Below are 25,788 nucleotides of genomic sequence, written 5' to 3' on the forward strand. Positions count from 1 at the left end.
TTGGTGGCCGGTTGCTTGGAGGTGAAGAAGTAGAAAAAGGAGGCATTGTTTTCTAGCATCCCTTGGAGCATTGTGGTGGTGGCCGAAACTTGGAAGCAAGGAAGGCTTTGGTGGATTTCTTCTTGGTAGATCATCACCCACACGATGTCCAAGAGAATGAGAGGAATACAATAGAATATCAAGAGGTTGTTGCTTACAAAGAAAGGTATGACTAGTAATTTTATTCCGCATCATACTAGTTTCTTCGTATAAATTTTGAAATACCAAACACAAGAGGCTAACAATTCTAGGCAATCGAATTTATGTTTCGATTTTGTGTTTCTTTTGTTTTTCGATCTTGTGATTCGATTGTTCTTAGTGGTTAAACCTAGGGTTACTATAAGGAGATTAAATATTGAATTTCGTTGAAAGGCTTTGTCTAGGAAGTGGTGGATGATCTCATACCTAAGAAGGCCTAGTGTCTCGTCATGTTTAACCTGAAAGTCGATCTTTGAAATAAATATTTAATCAACTTTGTAACATGGGTGGATTTGGATTAATAATGTTAAGCATCATTTACGATCTAAGTCTAAACCTCTAAGAACAGATAAGTTGAATTTGAAATCAATAATGTTAAGTTCTGTTTACGATTCCAAGTTTAATTTCTAAAGAACATAATAGGTTGTTAGGAACGGTTCGGGACTTGTACAAAATTTTTATACAGGGGAACCAGCATGATATTTCGAGTGGCAACCAACATGGTGGTTGAAGGAATCCACGTCCACTCGCAACTCCCCAGCGAGCTCGCCGAGATGGTGTGGTGCTTGATCGAGAACCTGAGCTCGGTGGAGAGCCGATCAACACCAGTGAAGGTGAAGAGGAGAGGTGGAACGGCGATTCAGGCGAAACCAACAGGAATCGGGCGAAAGGTATAGGTATAAATACCTAGGTCTTTTATTCCTAGCCCTAAGTTAATTAAGTTAATCAACTCCCAACCTATCTGAGTATCATATGCTTCCCTCGAATTTAATAGTTCTATCCCCTTGAAATATATCATATAAGTTCAATTAAAATTCCAAAAAAATTTCTAAAATTCGTAGAATATTTTATAAGTTAATCCTTTAATTAGCACTTATGTGACCTTAGACATTTTCATAAATAAATTTCTTAATTTCGCTCGTGGGTCCTTACAATTCTCCCCCCTTATTAAAATTTCACCCTCGAAATTTGTCTTATTAAATAATTCAGGGTAGCGGTTACACATTACTAGTTTGGTCTCCCACGGTAACTTCCAAACCTTGATTAATGAATCAAATCCAACTCCTAAACTAAGTTTCAATCCCTCAAAATATCCTGACCAATTTTGATTTAAGTCCTTGAAATTATTTATAAATTTCCATAGGCAAAACTTCTTTCATAAAACACCTCTTATTTTATAGTAACTATTTTGTCGAATCTCACATTCTTCTCCACTAATAAAAATTTAGTCCCCAAATCTCCTACTTCATTTCTAATCCTAGGATCCATTCCGCAATAAGAGTAGAAAGAGTCCGTACTTCCGTATTCAAATTAGAAGTTGGTGCATGGTTAAACTAGCACTAGAGAACAAAATCTTTAACTGTCAGGGGTCAAGATTCCCTTATAAAGCTACATGATGATTTACTTCTAAAATAAATGATCACTACTTTGTTGGTTATGAACTTACTACACTGTCACTACGTCACTCTATGGTTCCACCTTCTCTTGTTGACGCACTAAACATTGAGTTATGAAATTCACAATGTCTTTCTTCAAGCCAAACTGAATACTCCTCTCTCATATCACAACTACATCACATAATGTAGCAACATGTCACAACTTAATAGGGATATAACATCTAATAATAAATGGTCAACTGATCCCTAGTGTTTCAGCATAACCAACAATAATTATGAATCACTATTCCTCAACCATATTATAGCCACAATCGGCAATTTCCCACAAATTTAAATCCATACAATGACAGAAAATCTTGGCAGATCATCTAGGCTTACCAAAGCTAGTGGTGAACTCAAAGATAATCCAAAGTCAGCGAGAGGGAATATCCCAACACATTTGGATTTTCAGCTCACTGAATAGATTGTTGTGCAAACCTTGAATCTACTTAACATACGTATCAGGTTGGATTTCTTCAAACTACAGTTTACATTTGAATAAAGAAGTATCCTTTAGCAATTACTATGGATTCACGGATACTTCCACTAGTTGTGTATCCTATGACATCACATGCTCAATTGTAAAAATATGCTTGGTTGGTTATCACTGAACGCATATAACTGCCACTTCTGTACTAAAAGATTAAAGCATATTTCTTGATAAGTCCTTGGAAATATCCACTTATCATTTAAATTGGCAATTAGGATACTTTGCACATATAATTTTGAAGACTTGCCCTTTGGTTGGGTTTGTTCCTGGTTGCCAACTTCACTATCTAATAGAATGAGAAAGAGTATACAATATGGATGAGTACTATTTGGAGGGATAGTGGATACTTCTATAAACTTAAATGAAGATGCATCTTTGCATCTCGAGAAAGCTTCATTGAGCTAGAAAACGTGCTAATCAGATGCATGACAAGGCATTTAAGAACCAGAAAAAAAATTATTGCTCAAAGAAATCTAATGACAGGGATATTAGCTATCAAGGATTGTGGTATTTTAATCAAGTTACACTTGCAATCTTCTTATCTCTTCTTTTGGCATAAAATCTTTGCCTAATAAGGATTCTGGGTTACAGGATCAGATTCTTTACACGGATGGAGTGGTATTACACCATAAATATATGATCATATTGACACTAAAGAATTCATAAAAACTACTGCAAACAAGCACATACAGGTAATAATCAACAGTTTGGTCCATTTTGCAAATAATCATTGTTGGTGCGGGAATCATCCGACGATCGAATCTTAGTTTTGATAATAGCAAAGGGATTCAAAGTTAAGTTTAATTGTTATCTAATGTGTATGACTGAGTGTTTCAGGAAAGTCTTAGCTGCGGTTAGGCAAGGGAAAACCCTAGGGGGTGGTAACCCTAGGTCATAGGGGGTGGTAACCTTGTGTGGGAAGTCTTGGCGGGTCGACGCTTCGGGCAAAAATCCTAGGGGGTGATAACCCTAGGTTAAAATCCTGGTGTCGCAAACCGGGTAGAAGTCTGGATGGGTCGAGGACCGGACATCCAGCATGAAGACCGGAAGCATCGGGCGCTGAGCAAAAGTCCAGTCGATCTGGAGGATCGTACTGGCAACAGGTAAATCTCCTGAGAGGAGTAGGTGAGGACGCGTTCCCCGGAAGAGGGAACAGTAGGCGTCGGGTCGACCTAGGGTTTCCGGTCGGAAACTCGAAGTCAGATTCGGACAGTCCGGTGATTGTCAAACTTATTTCTATATATTGTCTTTTATGTTCTAACTCTGTTTTACAGGAAATTAATCTTTTTGTGCAGGGTTAGGACTGACCAGGATCAGTCGACCGAACCATGGGATCGGTCGACCAAACCCACAAGCCAGCAGATCAGATCTCCAGAGGTTGGACCATGCTCGACCAGGGGATCGGTCGACCGAACCTTGGGATCGGTCGACCGAACCAGGGTTGGGCGTCGACTGGATCGGGCCAGGTTGACAGAGTCAGGACAGCTGATTGGTCGACCGAACGTGGTGATCGGTCGACCGAACCCGGATAGAATTTGACCAGATAGAAGCGGAGCGAGAGGATCGGGCGGATCGGATGGAAGAAGATCACCTGATCGGTCGACCAAACAGGGGATCGGTCGACCGATCCGTCTCGGGTCAAACCTGATCCCGAGACTTGGGGATCTGGATCAGCGTCTGCAGAGCTATAAAAGGGAGCCTTGGGGTGCAGCTTCGATCAACGATTTCAGAAGCGAACTTTCTACTTCCTGCTGCTAACAAGTCGATCCCGAAGTGCTGCAACATCATCCCGACGACCCGGAGCTCAGTTCTTTCACCTTTCCATTGTCGTTGGTATATCTTATTGTTATTACTTGTACTCATCTACTTGTAAAGATTTGCGCTATATAGTTGTTGTCCACCAAAAGCGGTTAACGACCGCGAGTCTTCGAGTAGGAGTCGAGATAGGCTCCGAACGAAGTAACTTCTTGTGTCCTCTGTGTGTTTGCATTTACTTTCCGCTGCGTATTTTACTCCGATAGTTTTTCGATTCAATTAAAATAGTCACGAGTACTATTCACCCTCTCCCCTCTAGCGCGATCTCGATCCAACAACCATTACTTAACCAACACATGGTACTGACTCTGGTCAACTACATTAAATATCTTTCCGACACAATCAGAACAGAAGTAAATATCTATCTCACAACGGCAGCATTCTCAATGTTGCTTGGATTCATTTTAGTATGTCATTCCTCAACAAAACTTCAGGGACTACTTTGCATAAATAACACAAGATACTTATACCATTTCGCAGATAACACGATCACCATAACCAAAACTAGTATTGACACAAAGAAAATTCATATTACCATTCCCATGAGCAAGATAAACAGCTAATAAAAATGTGTTTTTTTAGCTTATATTGATTCTTTGAATTGACAAATTTCCCTTGCAAAATATAATTTATCAATTTACTGATAATTTGATGTGTTAGGTAGATAGTAGGAAGTTTATCAATTACTTTGAATTGTTACTACTCCATCAGCATTTTCCAGTCTCATTATTACCCCTGTTGTCTGGGGAACTTATCACTAGTGTAATTAGATAAATTTTCAGTGTTATTGGATGTCATTGTTCAGTTTAGTTCACAATACAGGGTCACTTTAATAGGATGAGAGTCTCTCCAAGCTAAGCCGTATTTGCCACGTCCATGCAACTATCTTCCAAAATTTCCATCTTCAGTAGGATGAGTCTCTTCATTTTTTTTCCTTCATATTCTAGATTGTGCCTAGTTAAAGTTAAAATTTAAACTGCAATATGACTGAAAGTAATGGTCAAAGATTTAGCCATGGAGAGGGATAATGGATAAGAGAGAGAGAGAGTCGTGGACTAAATAAAGATAGTTAGAGAATAGTAATTCCTGATTTTTAATATGGCAAATCAAACCTTAAGTAAGAATAGATAAAGCAAAGTGCTTCTTGTCACAATTTTATATATTGGGAATTTGGTTACAAAGTACAATGGCTTATGTGTCGATGATCCAATATATATGCCACTATTTAAAGATATCATCAATCACACTGATTCAATGTTTGCTTGGCTTTCCACTTTCCTTTCAAATTGTAAAATACCGAAAAAGGACGAATAACCATAAGGGAATTTTCCGAAATTTTTAGAAATTTTCTGAGAATTTTTCGGAGCTCATATGACGAGTTTAAGAGGATCAAATATTGGGCCCCGGAAAATTAAAGTCTATTTAGGCTACCCTATTTAAACGAGGAAAAGTTAAAATTTTCCTTTTTCTTTCCTTTTTCTTTTATTCTTTTCCTTCGTTTCCTCCCCCGCGTGCACGAGCCCTCACCCGACACCTCCTCGCGCCGAGCCTCCTCTCACGTTGATCCTTGCCCTAATCGTATGCGACGGTTCCTTGCCTCCCTGCATACAAAACTCCTCGCCCAAGGGTCTCACTTCTTCTTCTTGCTGTGCCCTAGCCGCAGTCCGCCGCCGTCGAACAGAGCAGCGCCGACCACCAAATCTCTCTGGCGTGCCCTAGATTGGGTCCATACTCATCGAGCCCCAAACCACTGACGTCGTCTCCTTATCTTCCTCCGACGCCGACGCCATGGGATCGAGTCGTGCCCTAGCAGCGATCCTTAAGGTAAGGTGTCGCTGGATTTCAATTGATTGGGCTCTGTTCTGTGTTAATCCTTCCTGTTCTGGTTTAGGGAATGGGGTCGGATCAGTTTCTTGTTATTTCCCCCTGATCAGATCTTGATCCTCTTCTTTGCAACGGATTAGGGTGCGTAGATTGTTTTTGGTGTTAGGATGTTAATAAGTGGTGTTGAATTCGTGATCTTCTCTTCTTAATCTGTTTAGTGAATTGGGCCAGCATGTGTAGGGTTCTCTGAATCTAGGCTGTGAGGTTTCTTGTCTTGTACAGCAGATCACCTTATTTCCAGCAGCAACCGTGCGTCTTGGCTGTAGATCAGCAAGCGCGGCCATGAGGTGAGGTATTGTTTTATGAATATGGGAGTGTTACGTATTTAACAAAAATTATTAATGTAGATAAATATATTGATTTAGGTTGGATTATTAATCTAATGGGTTGATTGGGGATTAGGTAACTAACCCTAATTAACCGTTGCATTTAATTTAGGTAGGTTGAGGTTTAGGGTTTAGGGTTTTTCCCTAAATTGTTCTTAAGGATTTTTATTTAGCTATTCATTTAAGTTGTAGCTAAATAAAAATGTATATATATTGGTGACACGACATTTTGACGTGAGACAAGCATCTCAACGTTTGATTTGGACCGGATTAGACCTTTCTATATAAGGTGGGTATCTTAACTTATCTATTTTGATATGTCATATTGATATGCTTAGTAATATTTAACAAGTAGTAATATTTATGTTCATTTTCGTATCGGTATGTCATTATCTATTACCTGAGTATGCTGTATTTATTTCCTGTTGTTGCATTCATGTTTCGTTGATTATATATGACCTTAAGGTAATAACATATCATGCCTTATTATGTTCATGACATTGATTTATCTACCATACCTGACCTGTGTACCTAGATCATATTATTTGATCCATATGTCTTTTGGTATATATTTTGGTAGAGATGGATAGGATCAAAATATTTCCATGCTTAGTGTCATGCATCATCTCACATGATTACATGTTGTGTGATTGTTGGCTCTATTATTGTTGAGTACATCGCCAATTACATGGATCTATACACACAACCACTCATGGGTTAGTGGTTTCTATCAGGCATGGTGGGTTGCACCAGGTTGGTCTGTCAAGGGCTCCGTTGGTCCACTCATGGGTAGTGTAACGTAGTGTTGTAGCAAGATAGGGATCCCTCCTCTGGATTGGCTCAGGGAGATGAGAGCATTATGCTCCCCCACTTATGATTTGGGGTAAGAAGGATAGATGTACTCCGACAGCATCCCGTCCACTCAGTCACTCATCAGAAGTAGTGATGGCAGAGTGCACGGTTATCACAGCCCTACCCACTAGGTCTCACCATCGTGTGTGAGACGGCTGACTAGCAGTAGGGGTGACCAGGACATGTCATTGACAACATACGCATTGGTGCATTTATTGCTTGTGTTGCTGCACTTATTTGCTGCATATTTGGTGGATGCATATGTTTAACATGCATACAGGATTTATGATACTCTCGGTCTGACAACCTTGTTATCCATATACCCAGGTCCTAGTTAGTACAGATACTCCTGCTCACAGTTTTACATTTTTCATATAATATATATATATATACAGGAGACTGTACGCATATTTGTTATTAGTTGTTATTTCTTACTATGCATGTCAGTAGTTACCCACTAAGGAGTTGACTCACCCCCGTTGTTATTACTATTTTCAGGTTGAGGCTATCCAGAGAGATTCAATCGCTAGTCCCCCTGCAGATCGCGAGGATATTTATTTGGTCATATGGTTTTTCTTATGATACTATATAGATTACGTTTTAAACTTGCACTAGTTTTGTTCTATGGAGTACTGTATGATCTTTTATTTGTCGATGGGTTTTCTTTTTATATTTATTTGGATATGTTCTACTACATGTTTGCTTGGATGACAGAAGAGGTGAGTTGATTTTATTTGCGTCGTGATTTATATTTTATGGGTGCAGTTAAGTAGGATATAAGTTTTGAGCTTTATTGGTGTAGTTGAATAGGATTTTTGAGATGATTTTCCTTATTGTTGCATTAGTTTAGTTTTACTATTAAACTGCATGGTATGTTATCATATATATTGTTTCGGCCGTGTTGGCCAAGTATGAATATGTTGTAGGAAGTTTCAAATTGTCACCTATACATGAGAGATACTGTCGAAATTTCTTCTGGCAGGGACTCCCTAGGACATGACACAAATCCCTTAATTGATTAATTTTGCCAAACTAAAACAAAAAGTGGCCATCTTTGAACATGTTGAAATCAATCTTAACCTAATTTTGTGTCACCTAAGGATCTTAGCAGTGCCCTTCTTAAACTTTGATATCCCATCACCAACTGATCACACAAGGCGATAAACTATGAAAGAGATTTGCTGCTTTTAAATGACATACAAGAGAAATTTATGTGATCGTGTTCATATTGTTTCAATATCAATCTATGCAAAACTATTTATGTTCCTTGCAATTTCTTCTAATTTCCTCATAGCAGCGTATCTCAAGGTTCCCACTGATATTAGCTACATCCCACCAAGAGCTCATAAAATAATACGTATTCCTACCCTGCATTAAAAACCTACATCTTTCCATGTAACCTCCCTATTTATCCAAAATATCACATTTCTACCTCACATATATTCATAAACATAGCTAAACTCATGACTATAACTTTATAAAACAAATCTTACAGACTTGAAGACAGAAGTAGTCGAGTTCCTGACAAGTTGACGTGCGCACACTATCCTTTAGGAGTGACTGTTCTGATACCAACTGAAACATCCATAAATTATCCCTCAAGTTTTTTTTATATATATATTTATATATATCCATAAGCAACTTATGACATTCCTCTAAACCTTTATTGTAATATAACCAGAATAGAAAATCCATCATAAAGAACCATAATACCCAACGTAACCGGTATCATTACCAACAAAACATTAACGAAAGAAGGGGGACACACCAATACAACTCCTCGTACAATAAAAGGCTCAGCACTCTAAATTTAACGCTCGGACAGTGTGTCATGCCTCCATCTCATTTCCTCGTCTACTCCGTCCGAGGGCCTTCCGTCATATCCTGGAGACAACCTCACCTGTAACATAGGAGGCATCATGAGTCTAGGAACCAAGCAAGTACAATCCGTTATGAATAATACAACATCCATGAAGTAGCAGGAATAGCAACTAGTAGGCATAAAACATATCTCAATATAGTATAGTGAAGAAAATATGATATGTAGAAGATCCTACATAGCTAATATGGGTGAATATGTCACATATCCGGTAACCACTAATAGAGTCAGTCAAACAGTTCCATGATCCTAGAGGTACCTCCTAGAGAACATGCAGTCATATAGTCAAGCAAATAATAAATTATAGTATCAGTCATAATTTATAGTTTCAGTCATGTTTGGAAGGGTCCTCCCCGGAGCTCATCCCGGATCACCCAACCCGTACTGTCACCACATATCCTCATATCCATCCAATTAGCTATATAAGAAAACATATCCTACCCATAACTTACTGCACTGTTCAAAATAAATAGAGCTATGAACTAGAGGAAAACAACAGTAGACCAACTACTCAGGTAAATAATCAGAATTTTCCATTAATCTATAGGTAATTAACTTAACATTCTAGTCCGATCATCATTCATCAATTCCATTCTGTAGAAATTGCATAGCTATTCCAAAAACAAAACACATTCGAGCTTAAATCCCATCATATCACGAAAGAACATAACTTCATTGTGAGGACCTTGAAACCTTCTAAATCAAAACCGGACAATCCAACCAACATGCAGGAAACAACGCCACATCAGAACTGAATTGAATCTCCCTAGCTGACAGCAATCTCAACAACGCAAAGAACCATTGAAATCAAATCTAAATCACCAACTTCCATTCCAAGACCCTAAAGCATCATGAAGGAAATGAATGTTCTCGAAACCAACCAAAATTCCAAAACTGTCAATAAATCCGAAAACCACATGAGAAGAAATGTCACTGACTTCTAACCATGAATCCCAATTGTCAAGGGATTCTGTAGAGCAACATGAAGAAGAACATCCTCAAAAACTCCTAGAATCCCTAAACACGAGGAACATAAACGAAGCAAACGTCACAAAACGGAGAGCATCAATGTTCTAAGTCCAATTCCTGTGACAATATGTTCAAGAAATCCGGAAGCAACAAAACAACCAAGCACATCATCAATCAAGGCATAGAACTCCAACAGCATTCCGTTCACGGAGAAACCGAGCTGTGAAACGAAGCAACATCACACTTACATCTCCACAAATCCCGTTCCGAAACTCAATTCAACAAGAAGAAATCGAGCACTTTGCATGATGGTACCGAGTTAGAATACATCTCAGTCAAACATTTAAATAAACAAATGTCATACAGAAAACCCAAAGCATCGACAACATGGAGGAAAACGAATCTGACTCCTCTGCAGCCAATCGAGCACCACCAGAATCATGATAAGAACACTCCGAAGGAAATCGAGCCCCCATCAAAATAGAATGCACAGGCAAAAGCCAGAAACAATGTGAACCAAACAAGAACATTAACGAAACCTCAATCCGAATCAAAACTCTACAAAATAGGAACCAATTGCAAACCAACCCACCGTTCGGACCACATAAATGAACATTCCAAGTTCCTACCCCCTTACCTCACAGATCTCGTACAATCAAAAGGGAATGAACTTGCCTTCCTTTCCTCATTCCTCTGTCGGAGCCCTCGCCCTAGATGTAGCTGTGCCGCCGGTGTGGTGGTCAAAGGACTTCACGTCCGCTCGCAACTCCCCCGCGAGCTCGCCGAGATGGTGTGGTGCTTGATCGAGAACCTGAGCTCGGTGGAGAGCCGATCGACACCAGCGAAGGTGAAGAGGAGAGGTGGAACGGCGATTCGGGGGAAACCAACAGGAATCGGGCGAAAGGTATAGGAATAAATACCTAGGTCTTTTATTTCTAACCAGTTAATTAATTTAATCAACTCTCAACCTATCCGAGTATCATATACTTTCCTCGAATTTAGTAATTCTATCCCCTTATAATATATCATATAAGTTCAATTAAAATTCCAAAAAAAATTCTAAAATTCGTAGAATATTTTATAAGTTAATTCTTTAATTAGCACTTGTGTGATCTTAGATATTTTCATAAATAAATTCTTTAATTTTGTTCGTGGGTCATTACACTTTGCTTTTTAGTATTTTTATTCTTTTTTACTTCTTTCCTAATATATTAAATTACATATAATACATAAAATAAAAGTTTACTAACATTATATTCTAAATAAATAAAATACATACCTTTGATTTTTCTGTGTTCCAAAAAGTAACTAGTCTCATATATTATTCTACTTGAGCTCTTTCATCTCTTTATTGTAAAAGAATTTGAATTGACAACTCAGGATCTTAGTACTTTCTTTTAGTTCAGATTTTCAATTTCTCCATTTTTTGTTATTGAACATAATGTCCATTTTTCTGTTCCTAAAGGAAGGTCATACTTATCCTGTAAAGAAATATATAGACAAATTATTATTGCATAAATTAAAATTTTTAAATACTAAAATAATACAAAGTAATTCAGTTACCTTTATAACATTTAACATGTCTTTCTTTTTATCCATTGGCATTTTATGCCAATCTTCTACATCAATTGGACAATACTTATCATTCCTTGCTAAAGAACCCAAGAAATCAGTAAATTTATTTTTTTTGGTTCCTATAGGACGTCCCATATCATCACATAGAATTTTAATGCGTGGTAGTGTGCTAGGTCGACCCCAAATTTCTTTGATAAATGTAGGACCTCTTTTTTTCCTCTTAGCATTATGTTCATTTTCATTAGCTATACAAAAAAAAAAGTTATAATTCAACTTCAAAATAATGATTCAATTAAATTATTACATTCTTCATATACGTTACCTTCATTATCTTCCTGGTTCATTTCATCATTCTAGTCTGGAACTGAAGACATGTTTTCAACAAGTGGGATATTACCTTGCACATCAACATGTAGTTGATTTGAAACTACATCTCTTTGGTTATTCAAGGTACCTTCTATGTTTTGACCATCTGTAAAAATATTGATTCCATTAAGAAAAGATAAATATGAAGAAACACAATCAGTCACTAAATTTGTCATGCATAAAATGAGATATTACCTTGTTCATGATCTATGTGATTTGTACTTATACTTGGTGGTTGCATATCTATCTCAGCTTGAAGTTTAAAACTAGATTTCCTCTTAGTTCAACGCTTAGGAGTCATTCCTACTACAAATAATAGTTAGTAACAGATTATAAATAATAAAAGGTCAATAGTTAAAAATGGAAAGGAAATACATGTCATTATATATCATTCAAACATATAAACATATATAGTAAAAATAAGCATTGTAGTTAAATAGGTAATCAGTTTATAGCAATTCCCAATAAAAATTGGCTTCTTCCAGATTTGATCTTCATGATAGATAATCAGTTTATAGCAATTTTATCCACTAGCAACAATGTATCATGTGACTTGTGCACTTATTTGAGTACGTTACTAAACAATATACTACTACTACTACTACTACTACTACAATCAATCAAGTCTTATGTTACTAAACAATATAATCCTGGGAAATGAATCATCATTTTTACTGTGGTATTTATTCCATTTCACAATTTCTTTCAGTTAACTCATGTTTTCCAACTTGTATGTTGTTTCCTCTTTTTTTTTTCATGTTATTGATTTGAACATCTGTTCTACAGGTGTTAGCATTACTTCCCCACCATGCTCACCATAGAATCAGCCCATCATCTGGCGAACAGAAGTGTCACTTGGGTGGATTGGTCAAGAGGTGGTGCTCACCCAGCAACCTTCGGCAAGAGTGATATAAGCCTTTCTCAATAGAATTCATGATGGGCAGAATTGTTCATACAATGACAATCATTCATCTCTTTGTTTCCTCTTTGCAAGGAAGTTTGCTCCAAGTTCAATGGAGCCTCTATTAGAATTGGCACCTGCATTGCTGGGATTTGGTTTGTGAATCTGGATTTCAGGAATTGTTTAGAAAAATAGTCTCGTGTGAGATTAACAAGATATTTAGTAGGTCAATCATGGAAAGGAAATACATGTCATTATATATCATTCATACATATATAGTAAAAATAAACATATATGTAGAAAGGACTATTGGCAATCGTTTAATTTGAAAGATAAGTGGTTATTCAAGGTACCTTCTATGTAGAAAGGACTATGTACATCTTTGATTTGAAATAAACATATACAAGTGGGACATTACCTAGCACATCAACATGTAGTTGATTTGAAACTATATCTCTTTGGTTATTCAAGGTACCTTCTATGTTTTGACTATCTGTAAAAGTATTGATTTCATTAAAACAAGATAAATATGAATAAATATAACTAGTGATTAAATTTGTCATGCATAAAATGTGATATTACCTTGTTCATGATCTGTGTGATTTTTACTTATACTTGGTGGTTGCATATCTATCTCATTCTGAAGTTTAAAATGAGATTTTCTCTTAGTTCGACGCTTAGGAGTCATTCCTACTACAAATAATAGTTAGTAACAGATTATAAATAATAAAAAGTCGATAGTTAAAAATGAAAAGGAAATACATATCACCATATATCATCCAAACATATATAGTAAGAATCTATTCTACTGTTATTACAATGATAATTGACTAAACATAATGCATAAACTAGATAAAATCTCTTCATAAATCAATATCAATTTCCACTCCTGCAATATCATCATGAACCCATACTACTTCTTCATGTTCATTGCAATCTTCTAAATTACAAATATAACTTTGAAGATATGTATCAACATCTGCCATAGGCTGCATATTATACTTCGCTTATGCATCAGTCGTGATAATGACGTGCCAATCACAATCATTTGGATCTTCCACATAAAATATTTGCATAGCCTGAGATGCTAAAATATAAGGCTCATTATGACGTCTAACATCTTTAAAATTGGCCAACATAAAACCATCTTCATCCAATGTTAGTCGTTTGCCTTTGGAGACCCACTCGCATTCAAATAAACCAACTTTTCGACCTTCCCCATAATCCAACTCAATCACATTTTGCAAAATCCCATAATAATCAAGTTCATTTAATATTGGATTGTGATCTTTTATACTTGAATAACTTGAAGTAGTTGCCCTAACAGTCACACCACAATTTTGAGTTTTTCTCTTACGTTCCACTTCTTTTGTATGAAACCTAAATTCATTTGAAACGAATTTATGATATTGTATCCCAATGATATTCGGGCTTCTAGCAAGTGATCTCAAATCATTTGAAACAGGATCATCTTCTAGAAGATTTGTTTCTTCAATCTATCATACAAGAAGGACTTACTCATTTATATTTGAAACAAAAAAATAATATGTATTTTTAATAACTATTACAACACAACTTACATGATTAGCAAACCATGAGGCAAAAGTTTCACTATGTATACGTTCAATTTGGTGTAGTGTAAAGACGAGAATGACTAAGTTGCACAATTCCACGATGTTCACTGCAAATTAGTAATATTAATTTGATAAATAATGATGACTAAATAGTTATATATTTAAACAACATGAATTATATAAAACCATACTCTATATAAGATTGTAAGCAATGACAATTGAATAATACATATTGATGTGCATTCTTTAATATCGTAGTATCAAACTTAGTAGCAATGGTCTTTCCAAGTGCATAGCCAGATACGTTGAACACATCTAATGCAAATGTTGAGTCAATATTTGCATTATCATTTCTTGATGATTGATTAAATCTTGTCTCTACATAATCTGCCAAATATAAAGAGTAGAATGTCAAACATTCCTCAACCAAATACCCCTCAGCAATAGATCCTTCTGGCCTATTTCTATTTCGAACATAGGACTTCAATGTCCCTAGGTACCTTATGTCAAAAACATAACAATTAGTATCCATTAACAAATAATATATTATAAATATAATAACATTAAAAAGATGTATATATTACCTTTCAATTGGATACATCCAACGATAGTGAACTGACCCAGCAAGTTGTACTTCAGTAGCTAAATGAATAGTTAGATGAACCATTATGTCAAAAAATGAGGGAGGAAAAATCTTTTCCAACTCACAAAGGATCACTGCAATATCTCTCCTCAGACGAGTCATATCTGTTGGAACAATCCCGATGGTCCGCGGGACCATGTGTTTTGGTGTTTGGGCAAAGAGTTTAAGTTAGGTTCACCCTTGTATTTGATATGTGTACTTGAGTTATGCAGGACTGTAGGATACACATGTGACTCAGGTTGATAGCTTCGGGTCCGGTGAAGGATGGAGCATCCGAGGGACCATGGACAAGGCAGCGAGGACAAGGGCCGAGGGAAGCGACTTCGAGGCATACGCGAAGGATGGCATTGGGGACGAGCTGCGAGCTTGAATGCATCCGAGGGACGAGAGCCAAAGGAAGTAGACTTGAAGGCAAGAGGTCAAAGCTGTAAATGAAGCGTCAAATGAGTCATAAGGGTGAGGGTACGAGTGCATGAGAGATTGTACTCGGAGTAAAATCCTAGTTTTAGGGTTTTACTGAAGCAGTACTGTAGCAGTACTGTAGCAGTCGACTGCATGTTTTAGCAGTCGACTGCCAGTGAAAAGAATGTCTCTGTTCGCTCGGTTAGTGTGGAATTGAGCCGTTGGGATGTAACGGTCGAATTTCCACAGAAGGCAGTCGACTGGTAGGCGGGGTTTTCCAACCCGTGGCCTATATAACCAAGCCTTGGGAGCTTTGTTGAGGTTGATGAAATTAGACTTGGTTAAGGTCTAATTAGTAGTCTACAAGTGCTCAAGAGTTTCCCTTGTGTCCAAGAGGTCTTGGTGAGTTTGTGGTGAGGTTTCTCCACCCACAAGGAGGTTTGAGCTAGCCGGAGGTCTTCCGAGGAGTAATCCACCGACGGATAGGGATCGTCCACCTTACGGACACGCCGTGGAGTAGGAGCTTTATCTCCGAACCACGTAAATGATCATGTAGCTTGGTTTGCATTCTTTCTCTATCTTGCTTTTAGTTTAGCTTGTTTGTTTTTGTTTGTATTCCGCTGCGCAAGCTAACAATAGTGTAGGAAGCAATCGATTTGGGAGTGTCGTCTATCCAACCCCCCTTCAAGCCGGCCACCGATCACCCAACAATATCTGTAGGAGAGATTACTTTACTACATAACTCTCAAAAATATCTACTTAATCTAATTAACGGAACTTGAACTGACTTAGATAAGGTTCTACGTAGTGTTACTGGCAACAATTGCTGCATCAAAATATGATTGTCATGACTTTTTAGACCAATCAATTTTGGCAGTTTCATTTGAATACATCATGATATGTTTGATGCATAGCCATTTAGAACTTTGATTTGCTTTAGAACCTTGCAAAATATGCTCTTCTCTTTTTTCCCCATTGAAAAAGATGTTGGAGGTAAATAAACTTTCTTTGGTCCTTTCTCAATAGGATGGAGTACTGTTCTTATCCCCATTTCTTGCAAATCAAGTCGTGTTTAAGATTATCTTTTGTTTTTCCTTCCATATTCAGCAATGTCCCACAAATATTTTCACAAATATTCTTTTCAATATGCATAAGGTCAAGATTGTGACGTATCACATTATCTTACCAATACGGTAAATAAAAAAATACTCAATTTTTTCCAATTAAATGGTAATGCTGAATTATCATTAATTATTTTCCCAAATGTAAAATTAAAAAAATTCAACTCATCCATCACCATGTCTCCTGATAGTGTGGGTGGTGGTCTTCCAAATTCTTCCGTGCCATCAAACAATTGAGCATTTTTTCGAAACACATGATCACTATTTAAAAATTTACGATGACCTATATAGCAGTATTTTCCACCATTTTTTAACCATTGTGAATGTGTAAATTTATAACATACTGGGTATGCAAGCTGTCCTTTAGTGCTCCATCCTAATAAGGTTGCATATCCAGGGAAATCACTTATTGTCCATAGTAATGCGGCATGCAATTGAAAATTTTGTTTAGTTGATGCATCATATGTTTGCACTCCTGTCTCCCACAAATCCTTTAAATCTGCAATAAGAGGTTGCAAGTAGACGTTGATGTTATTTCCTGGAGCAAATGGGCGAGGTATTAATAATGACAACATAAAGTATGGTTGCTTCATACACATCCATGATGGAAGATTATATGACATTAAAATGACCGACCATGTACTATGTGTCACACTCATATTTTTGAATGGATTAAATCCATTTGATGCTAAACCAAACCTTATGTTCCTAGGATCCTTTGCAAATTTTGAGTGTTTATGATCAAATGTTTGCCAAGCTAGAGAGTCAGCTGGATGTCGCATGTAACCATCCTTTGTGCGAGATTCAGAATGCCATCTCATATGGGATGCTATTTTTGATGACATGAATAAACGTTGTAATCTAGGCTTTATTGGAAAATACCATAAAACCTTACGTGAAATTTTCTCTTTTCACCTGTAGAATCATTTTTAGATGTTTCTCATCTGGGCTCATTACATGTTTCACATTGAATTCTTTCTTTATCCAACCTCCAGTATAAAGTGCAATCATTAGGACAAGCATCAATCTTTTCATAACCAAGTCCTATTTACTTCATCAATTTCTCTGCTTCATAGTATGACTTAGGCAAATCATCCATTGCATTAGGAAATGCTTCTCTCAACAAATCTAAAAGCATATAAAAAATCTTATTATTAATTTTACCTAGACACTTTAAGTGAAGCAAGTGAATCATGAATGCAAGTTTTGAGAATTTCTTGCATCCTGGATATAATTCTTTTTATGAATCATCAATTAATTTATAGAATTGCTCAGCCTCTCCCATTGGAATCTCATTATCATTTTCAAATTCTTATGTGCTAATTATATTATCATTGTCTGAGATCCCAAATGCCTCATAAACTAAATCTTGCATATCATCTACATAATTTTTAGATGGAACAGAAGCAGAGTTTGTAGATGCACTATATGATATCTCTCCATGAGATATCCAATGAGTATAACCTTTGATAAATCCATCAACCGTCAAATGATCAAAGGCAACCTCTATTGAAACAAATATACCAATCTTACACTGTATACATGGACATAAAATCATTCCATTTATATTTGCATTAGAAAATGCAAAATGTAAGAAACTTTGAACACCATTTCTTTACTCCTCTGTTTGGCTCGGTAAAAACATCCAACTCTTATCCATAATAATCCTAAAAAAAACTTATTAAAATTAATTTAACATTATGATATATTGTTAAATTTTAAAATGCATGTATACTAAATTTAACACTTATAAATAAAGAACTGTATCACAAATGAAATTCATAAGGTAGAGAACTCAAGATATAGAGAAATCTTTATAACACAAGGACTCAAGAGGATACAACATAACAATCTATAGTATCTTATAATTTATCTCACCTAAGAAAAATTAACAGTACAAAAAAATAATTCAATATGGTATCTTATTTTTATCATGTTCTAGGTGCAAATTGTTGGATATCTGGTGTGGAATAAAATTATTCATTTTTCTTGGCTCTTAAACACATGCATCCATGCTTGGTTGTACATAGTTTGTGAAATGCATAATCAAAGTTTTTAGGACAAAAGGATAAGGTATTGCATAAGAGGATCTCATTTCTACAACTGTTGAGTTGTTAAGTCAAATATAAGTGCAAGCATAGCAATCAACAATCTATACTATGGTTTGAAATCTCTTGCTCTACAAGGTGGATCGATCAATCTCATTTCTGCTTCTCTTAATTCTTTTCAATCTATTTTAGGTACTTTGCTCCAATCCATTACTGTGTGTGCTGGAATTGTCACCGTGCTGAGTAAAGCTGCTGTCTGTGTGAAGCTGAGTTTAGAATTGTTGTCCGATTTTGATGTGTTCTTGATATGCTAGAATTGTCACCGTGCTGGATTGCTTGTAGCTGCTGTCCGTGTGATGAAGGCAAGATGGAGCTGGCAGATTTTTTATAATGTCATCTGTTGATGAAGCCAAGCCGGTGTTGTCTTCTTGAGAATGTTGTGGTTTTTTTTTTATTTTGTAATTGTGTTTGTAATTGTTTGATTACATGTCCATGTGATGTTGGTGAGGTGTAGGCGTGAACACAAATCCGCATGTTGGAATTGTGTTTGCAAGTTGGTTATTTTACTGTGATGATGGCTGGTATCTTGCATGCTCTCATGTTGCATGCAAGTGAGTGTGGAGTTTTACCTCAACTGTTGAGGAATCAACTCCCATGATTTTGTAAGTTTTGATAATTTTCTTTGAGAGTTTCTTGCCTCTCAAAGTATATTTATACATCATGCACCTATTTTCCAAAAAGAAAAGTAGATGACTAAATAATGGACAAAAGTGGTGTCTAACGGAAATGAACTATAAAGCCTTAAAATTTACTATGAAGACCCTATTATATAAAGCCTTAAAATCATATACACTTGAAATCTTCTACCTAGTACTTAGTTGTCACTGCTTTATGTCTTTCTTCAATATTAACAAGATATAGGTTCCATGATTTCACCCAACTTGATAATAATGGTCTAAAAAAAAACCAACTTGACCCTATTGAAGTTGAATGCTTGAAGGAAGAAATATTTGAACAACACTAACAACTCAAGTTAACTGGAAGATGATGTTTTTTATCCAAGGATATAGTTGAACTATTTTTCTAATATTAGGACGATTAGGATGAGTAGAAAACTGACTTAGTAGAAGTCTCCAACTCAACCATAATAATAAGGTAATTTCATAGAACCAACACCTCTAGGTTGAGCTTGATGTTGAGAAGTAGAAGTATTGAAAATAAACATGAGATGTAGAGGTGACCAAGTTGAATAAATTAAGAATCTCTAAAAGTCACGTATTTGTACACGTTACGTATCTCTAAAAGTATTGAATATAAAGAATTAAATTTATTTTTACGAAGGAGAGTTCATTATCTGTACACGTTCATGTATTATCTTACACACGCAACTAAGGGTGGAGTCACGTATAATTTTGGTGGGCCAGTTGTTCCACCTCAATTTTTTATAAATACTCATAGAGATGTATAAAATTATAAAAATATTAAAGTCTTGTACCATTAAAAAAAAATAAAAGTAAAGATAATACTCAAAAATTTAAATTATTTTCGTAGAATCGCTAATTTATATTAAAAGTAATCTACGTTAAAATAAATTTTATTTGTCAGGTTCATTTTCATATTATTATACATTTATAATAATATAAATTCATCTTTTTTGCCATAAGAAACCAAAAAGAGCCTTTATGAGGTGACTCAATTGTAAATGCATTTTAAATTTTTATGACTGCTTATTATATAACTTGGAGTTTTTGACATAATTTTTTATTGTATATATATGATTTTTTTTTTCATTTTTTTTCTTTTATGACTAAATATTACCAAAACAGCTCTCACTTTAATAAATTTTGCTTCTTCAACCAAAGCCAAGATTTATATTGAACTATATTTTCTCATGGTTTTCTACATCACTAATTATTGGAATCAAACCTCAAAGAATGCACAAATCTCCCAGAACTCACCCCCTTCAGGAATAATTAGTGTCAGCAAACTGCTGTTATGATCAAACATGAACTCTTCAACAGTGGAATTAATTGTGCATATTTTGGGTTTTATGCTGGAATACGCTCCAAATGAACCACATCCTTTTCCATTGATGCGAATTAAGCACTGAGAAAGATCACTGGCGAAGTCCACGGCTTCAATGGCACCACCAGAATTATACATTTTCATGAGTCCAATTGGTGCAAATTGGATTTTTTGGTTGTAACTCTGAAGAAATGAAAATGAAGAGGCTAAGTAAGATAACGAAAGAATTGTTCAAGGAAAAATTTCCAAATGTATGGTTGCTGTAATGAGGAAATGCTGACCAAGATTGGAGAAATTGTATAAAGTTTGGACTGCAGACTTTTTAGTGAAACATCAAGTGAACCATTCTTAGGCAATCTGGAAAGCGAACCTGTTATTTTGGGGAGAGAGAAAAAAGGAAGAACAAAGAAAATATCAGAATCCTTGAATGTTGATTCACACTTTTTTTCCCCTTTGATTTAATGAAACTTTTGCTTGAATGCCTTCTTTGGAAAGCTATTCTTCAGTTTACTGTTTTTTTCTCTACCATGAACCAATGTGTTAATTATGATGTTTGTATTTAATGGAACAGAATAAAGTGTATAAAAAAAATAATTTTTATGCATATTAGAGAAACAATTAAAATGAATAAGAAGGAAGTCAATCGTATTACCATCAGTGAATGAATATACGGCACAATCACCATTCCAACCATCACCAGCAACATCTTCAAGATATTCAACATCACAGGGGCTAACATGACCAGTGAGGTACGTTTCCTCTAACATTGCGGTACTTTGAACTTTAATGGATGGCCATAACCCTGCCCCTTGGCAATTGAAAATTCCAACTATTCCAGTTAATTTATTGTGATTCCATATCTTTAGTAGACTGTTCATTAGAGAAAGACAATGTTATGCGAGGCACAATACTTATTCCTATGAAAAACTAGTTCATTCAGGAGTTGCATAGATGAGAAATATACCTTTTCCCATCCATAACTGGATCATTAAATAGGCAATCATGAGTAGGCCTCCCGGGATATTTGGCTCTGAGAACTGATCCATCAGGGAGTACAAGCTTTCTAAGAAGCTCAAAATCATGTTGATTTGGCTTGTCGCTGGGTTTATACTTTGATCATTACAAATGATTTTTACGAGTTTTATCTAAAATGTTATTGCGCTCAAGTTTTTCGATACAATATGTACCTGATATAGACTCCGCAACCACCTATAGCTCTTGCAGTTGCATGGAACTCTGCTGCATAATGGAGGCTCTGGAATCAAACTTATGGCATGAGAACCAAGAAATAAGAATTGCACAATGGATCATTGTAAAAGAACATTAACATAATGTTGAGGACTACCTAGAACACTTAGTATTGTGATAATCCTGACTTATAAGGGACATCGTGAAATAGCTGCAAGCTTTTGATCTACTCATATAAAATCTAATAACTGATAAAATATATTACTTTCTATTTTCACACACCGTCATGTAGGCATTCTACTTTGTTACTCATAAAAGTAGCAAAGACTCACATAGAACATATCCCAGTCCGGCATCATCACTTCGCCAAGAAATATACTGTTAAATGTGACAGCAGCAACATGCAATGTCTGTGATGACAAGTTCCTTGGCATGTAGTCATCTGAAGCTCTAGTAATAGAACTCACTTTGGAACTGGAAGTTAGAAAGGAATCTTAATGTACAAGCATTGTTAAATAAAACTAAAATAAGAACAGTGGTCATTTGTATGTTTTCACCTGTATATTGAGTCTGTGTTGTGTCCCATGCAACAAATAATACTGTTATCCTTGAAGTTTCTTGAGATGGATTTTTCCAGGGCTTGATGAAAGCGACGAGTCAAGGTTACACGACCACCATTGTTTGATCCAATTGTTTCTAAGACATTTTGTACATCTACTTTAACACCATCTACATTCTGCGACCTAAGATAGCTATGTTGATCGTCATAATACTCAAATATTTTGGAAGGGTCTATCATGCCAACCCCATACTTTTCCATACAGTCCATGGTTAAATCTCTCAAGTGAGAATGGTTTCCTGGTGATTGAACAGGATAAACTATCTTTGAATTGTACTTTTTTGTTTCTGGTGCATCTGGGTCAACTCCTCCCCAATATCCCATTAAAGCATGCCAACAATAGACGTATCTAATTGGTGCTTGATGAAAACGATTAAATTGGTTAGGGAAGTTTCTTGATCAATGTACTTGGCAATTGACAGGACATAAAAGAGAGCATACTTGATCCTGTAGGTTTCCTTTACATAGGTAACAAAATCCTTCAAGGAAGTGGTTTTTCCAGTTGAGCCTCCACCAGTTGTTCCCTTGAATTTATAGTTCTCTTTCACACTAACTAATCTTGCTCCATATCTTGATATTTAACAGTAGAGAGTTATGAGACAGACAAATGCATGCTTGTTGGGTCAAGGTTGATTGAGTGTAGGAAAACTTACTGAGATCCTTCGGCGGCTGGTTCACCTTCTTTTTGGAATTCATTTCTTGTGTCTTGCCAGCCATCATCTATTAGGAGGAATTTTGGTGGAGTGCCACCTTCAGATAAACTAGAGCAACACAGATCAGTTATAAGAACCATATTGAAATTGGTAAATATACTGCATAATGTGAAGAAGAAGAAAGACTTAAAATTTGCCACATTTATCTGCAGAGTCAAAACTTGAGATTCCTGAGTTAATTGAAACTAATTAACCAAGTTATGGATTTTGAAACAAATTTGTCAATGTATAAATGTGCAACCAAGTTCTATTTGTAGTCTGAAGATTGACTATGAACTATAAAATGTTCATATATAAAATTTAGTGTTACATTGATAGATACCATGATTTTTGTTGGAGACAGCTAGTAATATACAATAAATATTCAGAAATGCATGAATTAACTGACCTTTTTAGGCCATCTTCAATCCCTTTGGGATGAACATCAAAATAGAAAGCATCCCAAGTACACCAACCAAACCAATCAAGAATGCCAGGTTTCTGTAATAGCAAATTTGGTATCGCAAGTTGGAAAATGCTGATTATTGTTAACCAGTAAACGACCTCAACTTGCCTCTTTTTTTTCACGCACTGAAAAGGTTCCTTTATGTTTTTCTAGCATTCTATAAATGAAAATAGATCAGGAGTTAATGGAGAATTTTCACCAAATTACAAGCCTATAACATTTAATTAATAAAGCCAGATATTCTTCTCTGTATTTGGAGGAGGCCCACATCATGGATTCCTTCATGAGGCCAAAAGGATCCTCGCCATAATTCACAAATACTGATTCTAGGAACTGAGATTCTATTGTTGCTGGATCACCTGAAAGGGCAAACTAAACATAAGGCCTTGCTTAGATATGGTTAAAATATGAGATATCAAGGATGGCTATGAGATATCTACCACTTTCAATGCAGAATTCGAGTTCATCAGAAGAATTTCCTTGCAAACTGCTTCTAAAGCAGCCATCCAACACAGGCAAGAAAAGTATATAGTGTGTAGGATCATGAGAAGTCCTACTGGGGCCTCCATCAACAGCTAAATCATGTGTCACTTCAAGAAGTAACATTTGCGTCTCAAAAGGTACATCACTTCCTGAAGTTCCCCATCGAGGAACCATCCAAAAGATCTTAAACCTAAATAGGCAAAGCAGTCGGTGGTTCCTGCATAGTGAAATCATAAAATATATTTTATGATATAAGTCATTTCTCTATTGTAAATTAGGAAGAAAAAATTCATGAAAGGGAAAACATCCTAGTATTGTTTTTTTTTTTTTAAAAAAAAAGTCTCTTTCTGATAAACATCATATGGCAAGGAATTCAGACACATCAAGCCTGTATCTCAAACAGACTGAGCAATCAAAATGGAAGACGATGCAAAGGAAAGGTTTGTGAAATCTGCACCACATTTTGAATCAAAACAATGATGTATTATTCAGTAAACTTACAACTGCATTTGAAGGCAGTCAATCATGAGACAGCCAAAAAAATTATAAAACACAAAAGAGAAACATTTTTCCTTTTTACTTTTTACCTCAAAACGCCTAACTTGAAGACGTGCCGGGAGTCCTTTCGATCGGAGACCGCACCCAAGAACGCAGCTGGGGAATCCGCCAAGGGATACGTGGCGACAACGTTCTCCGGGACGCCCGTGAGCGCCTCTCGTCCGTTGATCCGCAATGCGCCGTCTTTGATGAAAGGGGCAACAACAGCTGCGGCGGGCAAGCACACACTGGCCTTCGAAGTCGTTCCTCGGTCGAGTATGGATCCATGTCGATAGAGGAAGGGATTGGTGCAGAGGAAGGAGGAGCAAAGGCGGAGGGGAGGCGGGAAGGATACAATCATGGCCTTGGCGAGCTTGCTGGGAACAGGGAAGACTACAGGAGTTTTATGACCGTTCGGGGTGGGTAAGCAAATCGATGGCATTCAGCCAATCACAGCCTTTGGATAATGCATCTCTTTCTCTTGGGTTTCTTAAATTAAATGAATAGAAAAGGTTTTCGATCAACTTCACTCTTCTTTTTTTTTTTCCGAATTAATAAAATATACTATATTCGTGTGTATATTTTTAAGGATTAATTGTTAAATATATCACATACACTTTGTATATATTTTAATAGATCTATTATGAATTTCCGCCCTACCCTTTTATAATAACTCCATTTCTTTTTTGCACCAGTTTGTTGCATTCTCTTTAGCCTTTATCGTTGCTTGTGAAAACTTCTTTAAAAGTATGGTACTTAACTATTTTAGGTTTTAGGTCGTCTCAAGGAGCAAACGAAATAATGTGACAATATTAGGATTTGTGACGTCGAATAGAATAATGATTACCCTGCAAGTTGATGAAAAGATGAAATTGAAGAGAAAATGGAAAGAAACCCCTAAAAACAAAGAGAAATTCATCGTTCTCTAAATTTTATCAAAATAATTTAAAAAAAACTTTATTAAAAGTAGAAGATTATTTCTTGAATAACTAACGCATGTTTATATAGACTTCATACCCTAAAACTCAAATAAAAAAAAAATATTATTAACATACTTATCATCATAAAAATTTTAAATGAACTCAAATCCAAAAAAAATATAAAAGATGAAAATTATCAAAAATACTTAAAATATAAAAAAAATATCTTAAATAAAATTATAAAAATAAATATAAAAATCTTCAGATCCTCCTGTGTTAGTTATCTCAGGTAGAAAAAAACTCGTTTTTGAATTTATAATAGTGTCAAATGATAGCCTAA

At 36.0% G+C, this 25,788-nt stretch overlaps 1 protein-coding gene and 1 long non-coding RNA gene across 2 annotated transcripts; both read right to left on the reverse strand.

Annotated features, from left to right (window-relative positions):
* Positions 1-8,631: 8,631 nt before the first annotated feature.
* Positions 8,632-10,816, reverse strand: LOC122025282. Its single transcript, XR_006123653.1, has 2 exons — positions 10,526-10,816; positions 8,632-8,940 (listed from the first exon to the last, which is right to left on the reverse strand). It is a non-coding gene; the product is annotated as an uncharacterized LOC122025282 (long non-coding RNA).
* A 9,535-nt stretch (positions 10,817-20,351) lies between these two features.
* On the reverse strand, positions 20,352-24,971 carry LOC122025288 (probable galactinol--sucrose galactosyltransferase 2). The gene is made up of 14 exons (XM_042584070.1): positions 24,579-24,971; positions 23,949-24,208; positions 23,777-23,867; positions 23,617-23,665; positions 23,452-23,543; positions 23,004-23,111; positions 22,792-22,920; positions 22,289-22,699; positions 22,064-22,205; positions 21,731-21,798; positions 21,508-21,642; positions 21,196-21,413; positions 20,825-20,913; positions 20,352-20,726 (listed from the first exon to the last, which is right to left on the reverse strand). Exons 1-14 carry the CDS (start codon positions 24,968-24,970, stop codon positions 20,439-20,441), a joined length of 2,472 nt encoding a protein of 823 aa, XP_042440004.1. The 5' UTR covers position 24,971; the 3' UTR covers positions 20,352-20,438.
* Positions 24,972-25,788: the final 817 nt, after the last annotated feature.

Source organism: Zingiber officinale, chromosome 1A, assembly GCF_018446385.1.
Source record: "Zingiber officinale cultivar Zhangliang chromosome 1A, Zo_v1.1, whole genome shotgun sequence".
In the NCBI taxonomy this organism is placed as follows: domain Eukaryota; kingdom Viridiplantae; phylum Streptophyta; class Magnoliopsida; order Zingiberales; family Zingiberaceae; genus Zingiber; species Zingiber officinale.

Coding starts and splice junctions, on each gene's coding strand:
- LOC122025288 (XM_042584070.1), bottom strand. CDS start 24,970: ATGCCATCGATTTGCTTACCCACCCCGAACGGTCATAAAACTCCTGTA. Junction 22,206..22,288: donor AACACAGACTCAATATACAG/GTGAAAACATAC, acceptor TCTAACTTCCAG/TTCCAAAGTGAGTTCTATTA. Junction 20,914..21,195: donor CGTATATTCATTCACTGATG/GTAATACGATTG, acceptor CCAAAATAACAG/GTTCGCTTTCCAGATTGCCT.